Genomic DNA, 20,928 nt, shown 5'->3' on the forward strand with positions numbered 1-20,928 from the left:
ATTTCTTACGGATGTAAATGTTTATTTCTGTATAGCACTGCATGCACACGTGTGTGTGCACATGTTTTGGTTTCTTCCATGTTTTGAGGGCTTTGTGTGTTCTAGGACATTGGTATGGCTGCCTGTTCTAATGGTTTATCACAAACCGTGTACATGTGGATGCCTTTAGCTTTCAAGTTTACCTCTTCCGATCTGAAGGGTTGTCATCTTAACAAATTGAACCACCATCTTTGAAGATTATGGTGCCATTTGCATCCTATGGCAAGGCCGAATTTCTTTCTTCATTTAATGCTGACGCTTCCTGAAGACTTAAAGTTCTTTGTCTCTATGTATAAGATAGTTAAGAATTAGGCCTATAAAGGTCTTTTGTAGGAGACTTTGCCAGAGTATCTGGCCCTTAGAGTGCTTGACGGGTCTCGGAACCATCCAGTGTCTGAACATTGCGGTATAAGGTGATCAGGTCAAATAAAGAAGTTGATCTAGAAATTGGGATTCTTTAATGTTATCTTTGTGTGCGTACTTATGCTTTTTCTAGCCATAAAGGCACGTCCTATTTATGTTCGAACTCCAGTCTGGAGCGAAAGTTCTGGCAGCTGGAGCTTTCACAACAGTATGTCGTGCTGTTTACCTGCTCAGTCCTGCTTTAGACTCATTTTAGAATCACCCGTGAAGCTGATCTGGATCCTTCAAGCTAGTGGAGGGCAGCCATCTGTGGATTGTAGGGACGCTGATTTGTTCCCTGCCACACTACCAAGACTCCTTTCTCCTCCCGCCTCTCATCTGTGGAAAGAAGGTGGGAGCCTTGTCAGTGGCCTGAAGTGAAGGTACCACAAGGTTCTGTTGGCCAGGGATGGGAAGAAGGGAAGCGGGGGTGAGGGAGAGCTCAGAGCCCAGCTGTGGAAATCTCTTTGAGATAGAGCCTTGTCAGAAGGCAGCCCAGAGCCCTCAAGAGGCTAATGAGCACCTGATAGCCTCTCGAGGAGAGAGACCGAGGGTCCTTTCCTGTCTTCATCTAGACATGGCTCTCAGTCCTGGGAAAGATGTGAAGACATTAAAACATGTTCCCTCCCTATCATCTCATTTTCAAAAACCTATAGTGGGTGGCATACAGAGACTTAATAATTAGTGTCTGGTTAGACCACATTGTAGCTTATGTATAATAAAGCCGACCTGAAAACATGGCTAGGTTTTTTTCGTTTTGTTTTTGTTTTCTTGAGCACCTGGTTTGCAAATGAGGTTTTTAATTCAGTATAAAAATAAGTAGCGCTTGGTCTGTGTGAATTACCCAATTCCTACAGAGGACAGCAAGAAATCTGTCCCATGTCTTCAAGAAGCTAAGTGCCCCGGGAGTGATACACGAGTAGTTCTAGCCTTATCGTGGATACTGAATGCCTCTGTTCTCAGGCAGCACCAACGGACGCAGGCAGGGAGACAGATGGAGTGTCTTACTTGGGTTCAAGAGGTGATCTGACAGGATGGGCCCCTTGCAGGGTTCTTACTGACACTGTCAGGGACAGTGTTTTCTTCACGAGCATTATCTGAAGAGTGAACCTGTGGTTTCCCTTGCACATGGTGTCACTCCTAGAATAATTGGACACAAGCATGAAGCACGTGTCATAGTTCTGATTAGGAAAATGGGTGTGAGCTCCACAAACACTAAGTTTGGAGACATGGAAAATGTGACTGATTATCCTGTCACAGGCAGTAAGCTTTCCTGTCTTCACTTCATTTTGCCTGTTTTCATGAAATTAGTTTAGCCTGTGATTAGTTTAGTCTTTTGAACTTCTTTTTCGCATTTGCTTACTCTCTTTAACATTTCCCATTTGCCGAGTCAGATAAGAATCTTCCAGCCCTGGACTCTGCTGAAGTCCTCTGTTGATGACCTTCTCATGGCACTTGGTGTGTCCCCTGTCAGAGCGGGGGTCTGTGTGCTCACTGGGCCTCCTTCCCCACCCCCTTCGTCCCTGTTAGAGTTTTCGGCCATGGGCTCTGTGTCTGACCTACTTAACGTGGGGCACTGCCCAGCACCGAGGTTCGTGCCTGGGAGAGGCTTAGTAAGTATTTGCTGGATTCAAGTTAACTGCCTTAAACCAAATAAAAAGCAACCAAACGTTGGACTTGCTGTGTACTTACAGAGAATATGATGTCCACTGTAGATCTGTCTAAATGGCTGCCAAAAAAAAAAAAAAAAAAAAAAAAAAAATCCGAACAAAACTGAGGGAATGGTGAGGCTGAGTTGGGGGATTGGGTTTTGCTTGAGAGTTAAGTACACATACTTCACATATATTCTGTAATCCTCTGTTGATATTTACTGATGCGTGCACTGGCAACAGCCCCAGCAGTGCATTTATTTTTAACTTTCTTAGTGAAATCTGGGTTGGAAACTTACATTATGAAATCAACAGCTGAAATTGAGCATTCAGATTGCCTAAAATTGAGAAATTAAAATATGAAGGCAGTGTGAGCCTTCCAGAACCTGCCGCGTACATCCAGAGTATTAATCTGGTGATCTGTAGCACATACCAATTCCTTCTCCATCCCCACGCATTTTGACCAGGAAGGAGCGTGTGTGGAGTTGACGTGTAGCGTGGCATTGTGAGAGGACTACGTTTTTAGAAAATGAGTTTCCATAATGCCTTTGGGCTTGTTTCATTTATTTTTCCTAATTGTCTTGTACGTTTGTTTATATTTGTTTGTCACAGATACAAGAAACTAGTTCTTGTGGATAACTCGGGCTGATTGCTCGCCATTCCGGTTAAACACGCTGCGTTTTGTTTAGTTATGCTGCGTGGCTCCAGTATACATTACTCTCCCTTAGGCCTCGTCCACATACCTCAGAGTAACCTAATATGCGTTGTTAAATTAAAAACATGATTTGCGTTTGGGGGTTTCATTTATGGTTAGAAACATGAAATGTAAGGAATTCAGTGAACACACAAACGAAATACAATTTTAGAAACGTTTTCTCCACTAGCTTGTGCTTGCTGCATTACAGATGAAATTTAAATTCTGTAAAGATGAGTCATAATTTAGGGTTCTTCTGTTAGCCTGTGGTTTTCATTTTATAGAACTCCTGACTGTTCTTGTCTTTTGGTAACCAGCCAGTCTTTACCTTTTATTTTCAATTGTTCTTTTAAATTTTCGTGCTTTCATCTATATAAAACTCATATTTATCAGCAAAGTAATTTTATTTACAACTAGATTTAGGAAAGAGTTAATCCTGTTTTTGCTTTAGGTTAGCAAATGTGAAGTTTGAGCTGAGTCGGAATTAATGTGTGAATGATCTGAATTTTGATTTTGGCTTTATTTGCCTTGGGCTTATTTTTCTACCTGATGAAGAGGAAAACGTTTGTATTGTTCAAGGCGAGAGAGGAAGCTTTGCTTTGCCCCAGTGAACATCCTGAGAACTGGACAGACAAGCTGGAACTCCTTTGGGTTCTGTGGATCCTAGAACAGTCCTCTGAATGTGGAATGCCAAATATTTGCCCCATTGAGATTTTTCACGTTTTGAAAGTCACACGTTTTTTTCACAAGAATATTTCTGATGACTCTGAAGAGTATGTCATATTTTACTTTGCACGTGTACCTCATTTTTACTTTAGAAGTTTAAGATTAGGAAAAATGTAATATGGACTGGACTAAGGTTATCTATTTAAGATCTTAATTCAGCTTTTAGCTTGATTTTGTTTAGCTTTTATGTATTAAATCTCAAAACCAGAGGCAGGAAAACATTTAGATTATTTATAGTCAAAAGAAGAGTGAAGATTTGAAATAGTACCCAGATAATTTAGGGCAAAGGAATTCATTGTCCTAAAATAGTCACCTTCGGGCAAAAACTCTTGTATTGTCAAAGCGTATTGGGTTTTTTTCTGATTACGAAAGATGTGTACTTCTTAAGTTTCAGAAATAAAGAATTGTACACAGAAGAAAGTAAAAATCCATTACATTCTCACGATTTAATTCTTGTTATCTGTTACATATCCTGATTTATGTACTGTATTTTGTTAATAATTGTTTATACCATGGATAGATACCTGTTTATGTTCATATTGTGCCTTTAAAAAATTTTTACATTATTAAGCATTCTTTGAAAAGATGGTTTTTACTGTCTATGTGTGTAGCAGCCCATTGTTTGCAAGGCTTGTAAAATACTTCACCATTAAGTCCAGGTTGTTGCTGTTATAAGTAAATATGTAGTGTTTTCTGATGAATTGGGATACGTTTCTGGAAGTGGAATTACATGGTTAAAGGGTTATACATAGGATATGGACAACTTTAAGGCTTTTTAATTACAGAGGGTCACATTCCCTTCCAAGAAGATGGTGCCACAAGGATTGTTTCAGCTTTTACTTAACTGTGTCTAGGCAGTCTCCCTATTTTCTGTTTCATTACATGTGAAGACTTTTTCTAAATGTTTATTTATTTATTTTCATTGTGTATGGAGACCTTTTTTTTTTTTTTTTTTTTTTTAAATGTTTGCTTATTTATTTTGAGAGAGAGCAGAGGAGGGGCAGAGAGAGAATCCCATGCGGGCTCTGCACCAACACTGTTGGTGCAGAGCCTGACCTGGCGATAGATCTCACAAACTGTGAGGTCACGACCTGAGCCGAAATCAAGTGTCAGATGCTTAACTGACTGAGCCACCCAAGGCTCCCCTGGAGACTCGTTTGTTTGTTTAATCTCCACACCCAACACATGGGACTTGAACTCAGTACCCGGAGATCAAGAGTCACATGCTTTTCTGACTGAGTCAGCCAGATGCCCCTAGGTATAGACACTTTTTAAGCCATTTCTTAACTTAACCACTAGTCTTAAGGTCATACATAGCTCAAATTAAGAGGCAAATCGCGTAAGTCATTGTAAGAACTGAATGAGACCTTAAATATTGCATATATTTAAAAAAAATTTTTTTTGAGAGATGGAGGGGCAGAGAGAGAATCTTAAGCAGGCTCTATGCCCAGTGTGAGCCTGACGCAGGGCTCCATCTCACAACCGTGAGATAATGACCTGAACCAAAATCAAGAGTTGGACACCTAACCAACTGAGCCACCCAAATGCCCCAGATTTCACATATATATAAATAATATATAATATATATTAAAAATAGGTAGCTTCCACGTTCTCCGTTTATTCCTGTGGGTGACATTATGTTTCTGTAAGTCCCCTCACCTCACACTGTGAGGTGCTGATAGTGTAAAGAATTACGCTAAGAAATAAAGGCAGCAGGCTCTTCATTGACTTGTTTTTTAACTTGTACATATTCTTTGAATTTTTTTTTTAATCACTTGTAAGTTGTATGGAAAAACAAAAAAAGCAGATGAGACTGGAATGTATATTTTAGGTCTGAGGAAGATAGTTTGGAGAACGGGTTCATTTTGTCCCGTGACTTAAACTAAATATTATAGATCACTGTTTGTAAATTACCACTATTCCTTTAATTGATTTGAGCAGACTGCCAGAGTCACTAGAAAGCGTGTCACTAGAAACAAACTTAGGTAATTGTTGGAGTCATGTGTGTATGCTCTGCTCTTGGAGCCCAAGTGTGGTATAAGCATATTTGTGTTAAATTCCGCTTACCCTTTAATTAGAACCATGCTTCCTCCTGCCGTTTTTATAAAATGGTAGAATTCTGAGGAGTCGGTGTTCTCCTGGAAACACCCAAGGTTTTCATTTAGCACACTAAGGTGTCCAGTGATTTGGAGTTTCCGAACGAAGCTATCAGCAGCCCGTAATTAATAGGGCCTTGGAATGTTCCGTCTGGAAGGTATCTTAGGGCTAATCAGTGGTGCATCAGAGGTTCTTAGCCGCAGAGGCGATTCAGCCCAAGTGCATAGGCAGGAGGATATTTTGCTAAGCCCATTATGGAATAAAATGCAAAATTGTAGGAAGTCTTAAGCCACTGAATGCCAAGGACATGTGCCGTCCCTGACCCTGGAGGAACTAAGTTCACTGACCCTTTTAGCGTTGCATCAGTGGAAGACGAAAAGTTGAGCCCAGTGTTTCCTTTTACTGGCAGAAGCAAGGCCCAGAGAGGTTAAGGATCCTACCCACCTAGCATAGGAAGTTACTTTGCATAATGGGAACTGCAACCCACATCCCCTTACTCCTAGTCTAAGGCTACTGTTTAGCAGGTGTATTTCATAATTTTAAATACTATATTCTTCATGTTTTCTTCAAATTGTGTTTCATCATGAAGGCTTTCAGTGATGCTCGTTGAATGAGAGAGTACCTCAATACTGGCTCATTGCTTACTGAAAAAAAAACGATCTGTGAAAGACCAGCCGTGTGATAGTCTCAGTGAGGCTGGGCACTCAGAAGCTAGTTATGTCTTGTGGAAGGCTGCTGGGCTAGTTCCACACACAGGAGCCCAGCTGAAGTGCGTGGGGTCTGCAGGCTAGGGAGGGGGAACTGCAAATATGTTTCAGGCCGGGGCCACAGCGACAGAAGGGTGTCCCTTCTGGCAGAGATCCTTAGCACCAAGGATAGTGGTTTTGTCGTTATTTGTGCACACGTAATTACTCTCCTCTCTCCCGGCCGCTTTTGTGTCCTCTTACAACACCTAGCACAGATGGGGTTGTAAGTGGCACCCTCTTAATACTTGCCGAATTAAACCTGTTCATAAAGTGTATGGGATCGGATACGTGTGGGTGTGTACATACGCATCCCTGCTGAATTATGATGTTAGTGCTCTGTTTTATGGGAGGGAAGTCATGGGGAAGTAGAGCTCAGCCAGCCAAGTTCTTCTGTTGACATAGAATTCACCCACACCAGGACAGTTTGCTGTGTATCGTGTTTTTATTTAAACGCTTGTGGTGGTACCTCACCGATTTAACCCCTGTACCAGCTCATTAATGAGATGAAATGTTACAACTGAAGAGATTTTCTGAGAGAAGTTGATCAATCACGCAGGACTCTGTAGAACTTTGGAGTCATATTAATAATACCAAGATAGAATTTTTCCATCTATCCTGTCTTTAGAATGCATTTGAGACTGGAACGTTAACTGAGGATCTGGGGGGAAATGTGGTCTGGTGCTGTGATTGCTTAAATGAAGAATCATTTTGAGGTTTTTGAATATGACCTAGGAATTCGTCATTTTTCGAATTTGTGTACATGATGGCTGCATGGAACGAATACTGGCTACACACAGTGGACGTACTGAAAATGGGATGTACGAATGGGTTGCAGCTGACAAGAAGGGACCGTGGCACACAGTGTGACCGATGCTGGCGTCGTGATGTCCTGAATGTGGCGTGAAGCTGAGAGCAGTGGTGAATGAGGGGGAGGAACCCCTAAAAGACTGCTTCATCTCTTCACCTGGCCATCCCGTTTTTATAAAAAGGGCCCCCACGGTGTTCCGCATGACCTTGTACTCTTTGGAGAAACATTATCTAAAGTTGTTTTGCAAATTGAAACCGGTAATCCCTGCTCTATGAAAGAATAAGAGAGTGAAGTAATATGTGGTAAGCCCTTGAGTTCCCCCAGGTAAGCACGGGGCTCGCACCACCTGATTGAGTCCCCACAGGGGTCCTGAGACGTAGCGTTTGTCTTGCAGGTGCACCAGCCCTGGCCCGAGAGTTTACAGAATGGCCCTTTCCCCTGTCCGTGCCTGCAGTCTGTGATTCTTTGATACCTGCCTGCTTTCCATACAGACTGGGAGCCCCAGAGCTGGGACCGTGTCTGCTTTTGCTCCCTACCGTGAGCCCGTCCCAGGCGCTCTTCTGGGTCGGCCCAGGACTGTCTCGGGCTCCTGCACACACACCTTGGGAGACCCACGTGAGCTCCTGGCTCACCCACTACTTAACCCTTCCCCTCGAATAAACACGCGAGCATCCTGAACTTGCTAAGGCAGAAGCCTGTGCTAAGTTTCACAGAAACGGGCAGTAGTAACCATAGATTGCAATTCCCTGCCTTATTTTTACAATGAAAATTTCAAAATTAGCCGAAAAACCGAAAGCGTCTAACAGTGAGCACCTCTACCTAGGTTCGGCCGTTGTTGATGCTTCACCATCTTTGTGTTCCCTCTCTTCCCCTCCTTCCCTCTCCCCCTCTCTCGACACAAGTACATATTTAAAAGTTTTTTGGCTCAACCTAGGGTGACATAATCTAAGGTTCCAAATTCTAATTGCTTTTTAACGTTTTCTGAAAGTAAATTATAGACATTATATACTTCTTTAGTCTCTTTCCATCCAGATAGCCCCTCATTTCTTTCCCTTGCTCCTTTAAAAAAAAAAAAAAATACCCCCCCCCCCCCACCACCTTTTTACCCTAACAACTCTTGATTTGATTCTCTGACTGTGCCATTTCAACTATGAGGTGTGACCGTTTGTACAAATTCAAGCCAGGATGTCAAACACTTGGTAATTGTAGACCGTTTTTCCTGCTTGCCGCGTCCCTTTTCAGATCCCCCTTGTAGTGAGAATACCTCAGTTAATAAACAGTGCCACTCCACATGCCAGCGTTAGAAAGACACAGAAGACGGCTAAACTTCCTGATCGTTCTTTATTGTGCCTCACCACATCCATGGGGACGGTGCAGTAATGGCGTTAGGTGAACCCTTATGTATTAAAGCTCACTACTGATACGACGTGGATAGAATTTGGTATTTAATAGAAAATCTGAACAGTGTAATTTGAGGCAGAACAGTGCACCTATTAAACTGTAGAGCCAAGAAGTAACTTCATCTGTGGAAGGAGGGTTTGCAGCAGGGGAATACTGCTGCTGTTGCTAAAATGATTTCGAATTTCCAAATACCTAAACTAAACCCATGTGAGATTGTACTTTTCTTCACCTGTGTCTGTGATGTCACTCCACAACGGTCACTTTTCATCAAAACAAATATTGAAGTCACGATTTCTCCTTTTCAATTTTCGTCATCTAGAAGGAGCTGGCAAACAACTCTGACTGCCCTCAGATGTGTGCCTATAAGCTGGTGACCATCAAATTCAAGTGGTGGGGACTGCAAAGCAAAGTAGAAAACTTCATTCAGAAGGTAACGTCTGTTCAAAATGCGGAGACTTAAATTTAGGTAGCTATTAGTGGGATATTTTCTGTTACCATGTCTTTTTCTCGCTTATTAGGTAACAGTTATTGTCTCTGTATAATTCCTTTCTACCCTTTTCTGCCTAGAAACAGCAGACAGATACCAGCAGGTTTTAAGGAGCTTTCTTTGGGGAGGAGCGTAGCCGTGTTTTGTTCAACATGCTTTCCCGATGGTTTGCCCAGCTGTTTTCACAGAGAGCTTCTCCGTGTACAGCATGTCCCCAAGGGTTCCTGGGGTCTTGGCACTGGCTGGAGGGAGAGGCCAGGCCTTGCCTGCTGAGGGGCTCCTCTGTCCGACCTCAGTTGGCTCCCCGCTCACATCCTCCACAACCTCTCTCTCTCTCTCTCTCTCTCTCTCTCTCTCTCTCTCTCAACACACACTTTCTTACGTACTTGGCACTTTCTCGTGGGAGGTCTTCTTAGAGGTCCTTACTGAGAATAGTTACACTCTGAACCTAGGGTGACAGAATCTGAGGACCCGAATCCTAATTACCTCTTTCGTATGCTGTCTTTATTAAAGTGAAAGTAACATGGACACTTTGATCTAGAAGGAGGAGAAAATTGCAGCTGTATAAAGAAACACACATGTTGTAAACACATAAGAAATATGGAAAGTTTCTTTGGTGTTTACTTTTCCTGTAGTGTGACTATTTCTTCTATTATCATTATAAAGAAACCCTGTTATACCTTTGAATCCACAAATGGTTGTATCTGTCCTACCATAATTTTTCTACTTTTTAGCTGTAACCACTCTGACGTTTTTTTTTAAAAAAGGTTCCTAATGTGCTGGACACTGTGATTACTGTTGGGCCTGCTTGCAGCTGGCCCATGGTAGGCACTCTGTAAATACTGGCTTCCTTCCTTCCTCTTGGATCATAGTAATAGATTAACAATCTAGTTCGTCACACATGTAATTGATGAAGTCCCTTCTGTTCATGGAAAGAAATTTTAAAGTTGAAGATTGTCCAAAAGTATTAAAGTACTGTTTTTGTTCAGTGAGCTTTTCTCTCTTCTTGGGAAATTTTAGTAACATTTAAATAACGTAGCAATTAAAACCACTCATTAAATGTATGGTTTTTTTATAGAGAGTGAGAGTAACGTTAGAGTAGAAAAATTGACGGAGAGTATGTAATAATCCTTAATTTAAATAAACATCTTATTCCAAAGAACCCAAGATTCTTTTGTTTCCGTACCCATTATATTCAACCTCACAATATTCTTTGAATCGCAGAGAAGTTAAGAATGACCATGTATTGGGGCGGCTGGGTGGCACAGTCGGTTGAGCGTCCGACTTCAGCCAGGTCACGATCTCGCGGTCTGTGAGTTCGAGCCCCGCGTCAGGCTCTGGGCTGATGGCTCGGAGCCTGGAGCCTGTTTCCGATTCTGTGTCTCCCTCTCTCTCTGCCCCTCCCCCGTTCATGATCTGTCTCTCTCTGTCCCAAAAATAAATAAACGTTGAAAAAAAAAAAAAAAAAAGAATATTTAAAAAAAAAAAAAAAAGAATGACCATGTATTGTTTTATAGCGGAAGAAATCGAGTTGACCCTTGGTCACCAGATTTAGAAAAAGGTACAAATAGACCACGTCTAGCGGGAGTTTATGTTGGATCACAACGTGCACATCACATTTTTTTCAGTTCCTGACATGTTGTACTGCCTTTGCAGGGAGAGATTTCACATTTCACAGGGAGATTTTTCTTTTTCTTTTGTTTTACAAAATGATACAAAAGACACAGTGGTCTTTTCCAAGTATATGTAGATTGCATGGGTTAATTGGTTTGTAAAAGTTAATATGTTACTAATCTTCTATTTTTGCCATCTTATACTACTTTTCTTCTTTGTTTTAAAAGCAAGAAAAAAGGATATTTACGAACTTTCATCGCCAACTTTTTTGTTGGATTGACAAGTGGATTGATCTGACAATGGAAGACATTAGGAGAATGGAGGATGAAACTCAGAAAGAACTAGAAACAGTAAGACTTCCCACTCTGTGGAAACTCTCATTTCCCCTTTCTAACTATGTATGTGCTTATTAGTAAGTGTAGACTTAGAATTAAGAAGAGTGTCATTACAGGCCATTTTTCAATATATACCTCCATCAGAATTGGGTTTCTTAGACACTAACATCCTTTTGCATGTTCTGATTTCTCTTTATTTGAGCATCTTCCATGAAAGTAGACTAGAGCTTTATGGACTTGGAGTTTGTACCTGTAAAATGCCCAGTGGTTTCATACTTTGTCATGCATCAGCTCTCTGTGATGGGACTTGGTTCATAGTCCTTTTAGACACTCACTTTATCAGACGAAGTTGCCTTTGGCTCATTTTGTTATCACTGTCAGTTAGATAAGGCTAGTCATATTGTCACACATTCCAGAGATTCCCTCCCACAGCTAGCACTTAATCCTTAGCTCTTTAGCAAGCTTTAGGCAGAAATTCGGGTGATGCTTGGGCTGGAGGTCAGCCAGCCCTGTTTGGCAGTTAAAGCCTGCCCCAGCTCCTGCCCAGCCCCGGCGGGCAGGGCAGACCCTGCAGCGCGTGAGCGCCCCCTTTCTGCCAGGGATGGGTTCTTCCCACTTCCTCTTAGAAGTGTCTGGTTCTGCTTTTGCTCTGGGCCACGCTGCTTTTCAGTTGAAAGTAAGGCCCTCTTGGGGGACGTGAGCCCAAGGAATGTCCGGGATGGGCTGGTGGTTTCTATGCAGTCGTCCAGAGTCCCGCCAGCGGTCCTAGTTTTGGAAGCCCTGAAGGCGGGAGCGTTTGACAGACGCTTGTGTGTGAGGCAGGACCTCCACTTAATCACAGGAGAGTGGCAGCAAATCAGGTTCTTTGGCACAGAAGGAAATCTATTTGGCACACAGCATCATAAAGAATCTGTGTTTAAAATTGCTTACTTTTGGTGATTACGGCAGATCTGCTTCTAATTAGCTTTATACAAACCTTCTGAGAGGACTAGGACATATTTTCTTTATAAGGCAATAAAATGTTTTAACCTTATCTTATACAGAAAGTAAACTTTCAGCAGTCTCCAGTTTATGAATGGATTTTGTTCCAAAAGTTTTTAAGTTGATTTTTTGGAATTTGGAACCTGTTTTGCCATGGAGACAACATTGTAAATTGGAGTTCGGTTTCTAGGCCAGACAATAGAAACCTCTTTTGCCTCCGTTTCTCACACTGAGAGTATGACTTTCAGTTCTGGGTCTTGGAAGTAGGGTGGTAGAATGGCAAGTGTGGAGGACTCTCCCTCACCCCCTTATTTTTAGGCTGGTCCCTAAATATTTAAACAGCCAAGAGTAAACCATAGTTTACTTGCCCCCCCTTTTTTTCCCCATGCCCTTCTCCCACTTCTGTCTTCCCGTTTTCAAGAGTCCAATGCCCTTCTCTAAGAAGCACTCCTACCAGCACCCAGTTTCGGTCCCTCCTCCCCTGCCCTGGTTGGCTCTGCTCCCTCCATGTGCTCCGGAGACACCTGCCAGCCCTGTCTCCAGCCCCTCTGGGCAGCTAGACTCAGCTGAACGTTAAAAAAGAAAGCAGCATGATTACATTCATTCTCACTAAGCTCATGGCACAGCCTTGGTGTCTTCAAAAAGGATTTACCAGCGCTCAGATAAAACCTGTTTTTCTTAATTTGAGCCCTTAAGACGGAGGTTCGCTTTTGGTTTTCATTTTTATGTTGCAAGGACTGTCCAGAACATGAGGAGAAGAGGTCATGGTTGAAGGGTGAGGGATGAAGCCCTCTGTGGTCTGAGCTCTGAACCCCAAGACAGAACTTGGCAGGGACCTCTTCCCTTCTTTGCCAAGTTCAGTGTCAGGACAGCAGAAATCAGAGCAGTCCCAGTGTACTCACAGTGAGTGCCCTGACCAGGAGGTAGAGGTGCCCGCTCCCACCTCTTGCCATGGGCCTTGCAGGCTCAGCTTCTTGCTTCTCCAAGCGGGTCCATAAGGTAGATGCGTAGTTACACAGAAGCCCCATTTATCCGAAGATACCATTGTCGTGCCTGTACGGCTCAGACTGACGGATTCCCACATGACGTCGGTAGAAGTCTCTTGCTGGTTCAGGGCTTGGGGGGACGTGGCAGTTTCTTTGTTAAATATTGCAAAAACGTTTTAAGGCAATTTCAGCATTATATGCTGATCATCGTCACGTAAAATCCCATTTAAGTTATTTTGCTGTGGGTCATCGGGGAATGCTTTATTCCGCATCACGTTGCTGTTGCTTTGAGCCCTACGGTTGGTTTGTGAACGTCTTCAGGCTCTGGGCGGCATCGTGCCTGCAGGCCAAAGCGCCTACCCAGAAAGCACCTGCCTCACGGTGGGGCTTGAGGTTGCCGAGTCCTCATCACCACAGAGGGATTTCCCCTTTTCTTGACGTCCTGTTTCCCTGACACCTGACGATGGAGTTTGATACATTATAATTCTCTTCTTAATTCACAAATATTTTAAGACCTGGATTTCTTTCAAATGGGTTTTGGCCCGGGAGAAAAGGAACTGCATCTTGAGAGCTTAGGCATGACAGGAATGCCCCTGCCTGGAATCCTGAAGAGAAGTGCGGGGTTAGGCTTAGCTGCTGAAGAAGTGCTGGGGGTGAACTTTGTGCTTGTATTTCACAACTGGCACTTCTGGGGGTCGGGGAGAAGTGTTGACTTACTTGCAGAAGTGTGTTTATTACATCTGTTCCTTTTCTGTCCGCTCTTTTCTGATTCTCTCATTGAGTTTTTTAAAAATTGTCCGTAGGCTACTGTAATGAATGCCTGTCCTTTCTGATGTGTCCTTATGTCCTTCTTTGTTTCTCATACATTGTGCCTATGCTCACTTGTTCTTCCTCTTGTCCTCCCTCTTATAAATAAACTTCCCATAAAGAACTCCTGTCAGGGACTCTGGTCTCAGAAGCAGCAGAGGTGGCCACCCCTCATGGCTTCCTGTCTGGTCTAGGGACTATGAACATATGACTCAGACCGTCGGGGCATTTTCTCACATTGTATTGGTGAACAGTTCATTTACCCTTGGCCGTCTTTGATAATTCCACATCATCAGTCTGCAGGCTTCCGTTTCCTAGATTCAAGAATAGATACACATTTTTTGTGTGTGTGCTGTTACAAGAAAAGCCTTTTGCAGGATTTTCCTTAGATCAGTGTTACTGGAGGGGCCTCAGAACTTCATTCTCAATGTGGATGTGGTTATAAATAGGCAGTGGTCATTCACAATCTTTCCTAGATCTTTTTTTCTCCCCCTGCTTACTAACCCAATTTAGAGTCTGTGATTTTGGCAGCTCATGATTTTATTTTACGTTTAGATGCGTAAGAAGGGTACCGTCCGAGGCACGTCGGCTGCTGATGTCTAGATGAGTCCCCTGTAGGGTCAGAGACAATATCAAACTGTGTAAGTGAAGACCCGGGTAAAAAGAATGTTTAAAAACCAATACCTTTTTGGTAATGGGTAGTTAACTTGCTGAGCAGAGACTAAGTGTTCAATGTGGTTTAATTTTTAGAATTGAAAGAGATACATATATTCGAGATTGACATGGAACACTTGAGTTATTCTTCTGTAAGAGTTTTATCTGTGGGAGCAGGTTGAATGTAGTCATCTCCAGTTCTTAGTGTTAGGGTCAGACACACACCAGCTGCCCGGCATACCGTAGTGTTATCCTAGAAGCCAGCTGATTTTTCATTGATGGCCACTTAATTGACCTATTTCTCAATAGGATCATATGTGGTTAGTAAGGAAATATGTAAAAACAGCTTAAACCAGAGCTCCTTCGTCCCATACCATAAAGGCCAACCTCGGTGATTCCTTGTAGCTGAAATTTTTTCTGAACATCTGGATGTCTTCCATCATGTTGAATCTTTAGTTAACCTTTATAGTTAGCTTTAATATGTATAAATACACTTTGGTTTTCACTGTAATATAAAATATTTCTACGGCCTTATTTCCCTAACACAAATCTATACATAACCCAGAGAAGAGATTTTCCTCAAGGGGGAGAAAAGAGCCTCAAAATCTCCCCCACGTACTGAAACTAGTGTGAGTAAACACAAATCATCAGTTGTTACTATTGAACTATAATGTTTATTGAGGAAAAGAACAAGATTAAAACACTCTCCTCACTCACTGTGGCTCTTTGCTGCCCCCTCACATGGGCTCCCTGCTCTCGAATTATCGAGTTATTGAACACGGGAGAAATGAAGTATTCAGTCATGAACAGAAGTAGTCGTACAAATAAGAATGAATGAACTCTGCCAGGATTCCTCCAGAGCCCTTTGTTTAAATTCAGTGTTCATTTAAAAAAAAAAAAAAAAATTAAGTTATGGTTACTTTTGTTAAGTTCTAAGTTCTGTGACTTATTTCCACTTGCAGTTTATTTTCCCTCTGATGAAACAAGATGTTATACCATTAGTAAGACCAAAATCTTCAAGAGATTAAAGTTTTAAAATGTAGTATATGGGGTACATTTTCTGCCAGAAGTTTTGCCGTGTTGAGGATCCCCCCCACCCCCTGCCCCAGAGAATGTGTGACAAGATGATAACATTTTTTTGTGTGTCTCTGTATTTTAACACATGGCACTGTCTTTCGCTTTTCTTACAGTTACGTAATCAAGGTCAAGTGAGGGGAACAAGTGCAGCCAGTGATGAGTGAAGAAGAATCTGACCAGTATCTTGCAGTGTTGACGTTTCCCAGACGTGTGCTTGTGATTATGTACTCACGTGCACAGATTCCCAACCACGTGTGTATATATGTTTGTGTGTGTGTGTCTGTAGCTGTATATAAGACGCATGTAGAGCTACAGATCAAAACACACACACGTGTATATATGTACATACAAACATACTGAAGGGATTAGTACAATTTCTCCAAAGTACTGTACCTATCTTCAGCAAGAATGCAAAAGAAAATATTTTCAATATATATACCTGGAACAGATTTTAATAATTATCAGAGTAATGCCATTAATGGACAAATTGACTGCAATGTAATACTAGCTGGTATGTTTCATAAATGTCGAATTGTGGACCAATATATGTGTGTGTGTGTGTGTGTGTGTGTGTGTGTGTGTGTATACACACACACAACATAGCCTTTTATTACTTTTCTGTTCTTTTAAATCCGTCTCTTATAAAATTTTATTTTAGTCTCATAAGCAACAGACTCCCACAGAAAAATTTATTCAACATCTTTTGGTATTCCAATGAATCTGGAATGTAAACTCTGAATGTATTTATACCGATTTATTTCTGGATGGTTATTATCTTAAATTCAAATTGGACAATGTCTATTAGTAAGGAGTGTAGTTACCTGCCAATTTTTAACTTGTTTGCCCTGAGGGAAAAATCGTTTTAAAAAAACAAAGTTCCGGTTTTTATTGGATTTTTGTATTTTAAATTTCAAGTATTTTTCTACATCAAACCTAGCAAAAATGGAGATGACGGCTTGTGATTTATAATAAACACTATACAATTTTCAGGCTCCTGTTAGGCAAGCAAAGAAATTGATGAAGAAATTAATAGCATTGTAGGCTGCAGGAAAACTTGGAAGTAGAGCATTTCTGCAGAGTCTTGTTTCTGGAATGACTGTTTTCTGAAATTAGAGCTTGGAAACTATGCAAATGATCTCGATTCCTCACAGCTTACGAGGTAGAACACAGATAGTGATGACGGTTTGCTCTTTTCATATTGAAATACACCCTAAGAGAGAAGGTGCCTTTGAGACAGCAGGGAGGGAGGGAGGAATTGGGGGGGCAGCACTGGCCTGTCCGCACACCTTCCTAGGCCGAGGCCCTGCAGAGGGCCTAGCCCTCACTAGAGGTGCTGTCTAGTAGGGCGCCACTGGAACCCGTCACTAGTAAGCGTCACGAACATGCTGGTTAGCAGCCTCGGCCACCTTGTCTTCTTCCTTCTTCCTTCTTTAAAAAAGGAAACGAAGCTAGGTAAGATTTTTATCAGCTTTCTCTGTCCAAACCTGTTTTCTCCTGTCAGTCCTGGAAGCTTGACTAGAATGATATTGTTGAAGCCTTCCGGTCACAAACCGTCTTCTTTAACCTCTCGTCCCTCCTACAGCACACCGGCCCCTGTGGTCATATCAGTTTGTAATCTGATTTGCTGACAGTCCTGCCCGCTCCGCTTCTCATTTGCCCACAAGGCCTGTGTCCCCACCGAGGCGGTGGCAGTGACTCGGACCGGGGTGTTTAGGATCACTGCCGCACCCACGATGCCCTGTTAGCCTTGGCTACGGACCCCACGTTGCATATGTCCTCCGTGTACTCAGGATCAAGACTGATGTTTACTCTCTGGGCACTGTTGTAAGATAGGTGTTGTCAAAGCATAATCATTTTTGTCTGCAAAGTGTTTGGTGCAAGGAAGATTATTGCTAATTTTGTGAAATAAAGAGTCTCGCCCTCTCCTTTTAACGGACTTAACTCTCTGTAGCATCACCGGGAGCTGGGGCGCACATGGAAATGAGAGCCCAGCGCATGGATTCTAATGTTTTTCTAACAACTGTGGAGATTTGAGGGAATGCGTGGTGAATGTAAAATATCTAGTTTACTTGGCAGTCTCTTGTGTAAATTACAGTAAAACAAAGTAAATGAAATTTAAACAAAAAATAAATTTGATCACAAAATGCCACTTGTGTGCTTGAGTGGTTGTTTCCCTGATGCCCCGTCTGGTTCAGACCACCGTGGACCACTTCTCTGCCGTTTTCTCAACAATTCTCTAATTTGCGGCACTACCACTCTGGGAAAAATAAAGAAAAGATGTGGGTTTTTTTTTTTATTTTTCACTGCAAACTCGTTCTTAAAATGTGCCTGTGCCACATTGAACTGTTAGGTTTGGTTTCTTAATTTTCTGCCTTTAAAAGCTAAGCAGTAAACTGAAGAAGTTATTATTGGTCTCCGAGGTTCTTTAAAAATTACATTTCAAGGGGATAAATACGGAGAACGAGTAGTATTTCCAAAAGCACTCAGTAAAGATTTTGTCATCAGTCTGATGGTTTCAAGATGGCGGCTTTTTGGTTCGGGGCAGTGCTTCACAAACTCTCTTAGGACTTCGCCATTTCCACTCTCCTGTTTCTGGACGCCTCGCAGCTATTTTCCCGTGGTCTCGCCTTACACTCTAGAGCCGCTCAGCGTCAGCAGAGGTGGCCGGCCACACGCGTGGATGCATGTAGAGTGTTATGTTTCCGAATGTTCTTTTCCGAGGTGATCTTCTTAGTGTGTTATCTCAGACTTCGTGTCTGCACTCGTGGGGCCGGTCTGCCGTTCAGGATGCTGAGCGGCAGGGCTCAGTGAAGGCACCCAGGGGAGTAAACGCCACAGCCCGGCGTGGGAGATAGGCGCATGCACAGCTGATTACAGCTCGGTGCAATAACGGAGAGAGCGCTTAGACCTCGCCCGCTTCGTACAGACGACAAAGCAGACGTTCGGGTTCAAGGCAGCTGAGCAGGTGCCCGGGGCCTGAGGAGCCCAGAGTGCCGCTCTCGGGCCAGTGCTGCCAACAGCGGGCCTGGGGTCAGGCGCACCCCTCCCGGCCGCTCGCTGAGCCCTGGAGCGCCCAGCTGCAGAGTGCTGAGGGTCAGCTGAGGCGTCGCATCCCCGAGCGTGTGGTGCGCCCTCTTCGGTGTGATCGCTCCCTTCTTCCGTTCATTTCCCTCCTGGTTGACCTGAAATCACTGTGGACCCAACACCTGGCTTTTCCAAAGCTCACCTCTCTCTCCCCTTGCCAACATGCTAAGCTGGGTGGTTTCGCAGCCCAGCCTCCTCCTGACATCTCTGAGGAAGGAAGAGACACTTCACTGACGGTTGCTCTGTTCATCTCTCAGCAGCTGCACCGACGGGGTCAGTGTGGGATTCCCTGTTCTTGACCATTTGGAAGGAGAAAGTTCTGCCTGTTCTTAGACCCTGAGATCTGATAGCATGAGAGCCACCGAATGTTACAGTGTTTTAGGACTTCTGAGTTTTTTCAGATTGTCCACACTGGCAAGTGCAGTTTTGGAGACTACCGCGGTCGGGGGAGGGAGGGAAGGTGCTAGGGGACAGGTTGAAGATTGTCTCTCCGAGCTTGGGGCATCTATTGCCGACAGAGTGCTTCCCGGGAACCCCGCCAGTGTCACTTGAGGTTATGTCCTCTGACTTGGAAATGTTAAGCAACAGCCGGTCTCTTCAAAACCAGTTCTTCAACCAGATTGGATGGGGAAAAAGTAGAAATTGCAGTTATTCCAGAGCTGCCTCTCACAAGGCCGTGTCATCTGAGGCCACGCTGAGCATTTGAAGCCGTGCTCGGCAGCTGGAGGCCCCTGGTGCTCTGATGCCCGGCCCTTTCTTCCTTCTGGAAGTGCCATGTTGTCAGCCTGTTGTTTAAGGAATTCAGAACTGCTTGCCTCCACTGCTTCCTGGCTTCCTCATGTATGTAAACCAGGGGTTCCCAGCCCTGGCGGCCCGAGAGTCACGGAAGCCTTGAAAAGCGTCAGCTGCCCACCGGTCGCCTTTCTCTGGCTTGGCTCCGGTGTGTCCCGTGTTCAAGGGACAGGGAACAAGAGCTGAGAAGATGCCCACTCTCTTCCTGGGGGATCACTGAGAAAACCACTTGGTCTCCGTGCAGCCAGCCTTCACCCTGGCGTGGTCTCCGCAGCAGTCCTCACCCCTCGCTTGGCACCTGCAGGCTCCAAGCTGCCCTAATCGGGGAATTGACGCTTCATCTTCTGTGCCTGGATGGTTTGCATCCCAGGTTAGCTCGGGACCTCAGCCCGGGCAGGGGCCACAGCCGTCCCCCGCCCCACCCTGTCCCTTGTTGCCTCCTTCCCTGTGAGAACTTGGACTCTGAGACTTCCCAGTCTGCCCACAGCAGATGCCTGCCCGCCCTGTGCAAGGGTCCCTTTGGAGCCCTTGGGGGGAGGGGAGCGCAGCCCCCAAACCCGTACGCTCCGGTTCCTGCCCTCGGAGAATGAAAGTGTGGCAGCTAGCTGCCACAGGAGGTGGTAGTTCTGGAAGCTGACGGTAGTGAGTGTGGCAAGAGGACAGAGGAGGGAGCTCCAGGCCCACGTTTCCTCCTCTCTTCGGACCTCTAAACCGGAGTTTTGGTCGACTCTTGCACCTCCAGGAGTCTTCGGCCAAATCCGTGTCTGTCCTCCTCTTCCCAGATGTTTGCTCTTCTGTCCGTGACCTGCATCACTGACGGCGCTGCCCGAGCCAGGGACCCTAGTTGGTCACTGAGTCTCAAAAGTGCTCACAAACGCCTGTGACATCCTGCTCCCCTCATACGGCCTAGTCCAGGCTGTGCTCTGATGAGCCACCCTCTTATCTAGTGCAGGGGTCCGTCAGCTTTTTGCAAAAGGCTGGGTGGTGACCATTTTAGGCATTACAGGGTCATGCGGCGTATCACAGCCATTCTCCTCTGCCCTGGCAACGCAGAAACAGCCACGGGCAGTCTGTAAACAAATCTGTGTGTCTGTTCTGACAAAACTTTACTTACACAAATAGGCAGCCGGCTGGATTTGGCCGCTGACACCGTAGTTTGCCAAGCTCTGGTCTAGAGCACGGACGCATACCCTTAATCAGGCTGTGCTGGACGTGACTTTTCTAGAAGACCGCGGACGGTGCCGCACCCCTGCTCCGACACCCGCGTGGCTCCCAGAGGCCCAGGAGACCAGTGCAGCCAAAGCCCATGACCAGCGAGAGGCTCATTCTGCTGTTGGTAAATTGGGGCCCACGATACTCCTCTGCCTCGTGGCCGTTGGATGGTCAGGCACGGGTGGAAGGGACTGAGCTGCTGTCTGCTCTGCGTAGTGTGGATGTCGTCCACAGAAAGAGCTGAGCCTGGGAAGACAGTTGCTGTTGTTTGCCATCAGACTCCCAACCGGTACCAACTGAAAGTTGAAGGGCAGAGCTGTGACGTGCTAACAAAAGC

General features: G+C 44.3%; 1 protein-coding gene across 2 annotated transcripts in view; it reads left to right on the forward strand.

The window, feature by feature from the left end:
* PITPNB (phosphatidylinositol transfer protein beta) overlaps window positions 1-17,652 on the forward strand; it is a 63,956-nt gene extending 46,304 nt beyond the window's left edge. Inside the window, exons 9-12 of one of the 2 annotated variants that reach the window (XM_047827307.1) lie at window positions 8,882-8,992; window positions 10,891-11,013; window positions 14,328-14,413; window positions 15,617-17,652. In XM_047827307.1, coding sequence (XP_047683263.1) covers window positions 8,882-8,992; window positions 10,891-11,013; window positions 14,328-14,375 — 282 coding nt within the window. In that variant the 3' untranslated portion in view covers window positions 14,376-14,413; window positions 15,617-17,652. The remainder of the gene's footprint in view (window positions 1-8,881; window positions 8,993-10,890; window positions 11,014-14,327; window positions 14,414-15,616) is intronic. The other variant, XM_047827306.1, reaches the window with a different exon arrangement.
* Window positions 17,653-20,928: the final 3,276 nt, after the last annotated feature.

The sequence above is a fragment of the Prionailurus viverrinus genome, chromosome D3, assembly GCF_022837055.1.
Source record: "Prionailurus viverrinus isolate Anna chromosome D3, UM_Priviv_1.0, whole genome shotgun sequence".
NCBI lineage: Eukaryota > Metazoa > Chordata > Mammalia > Carnivora > Felidae > Prionailurus > Prionailurus viverrinus.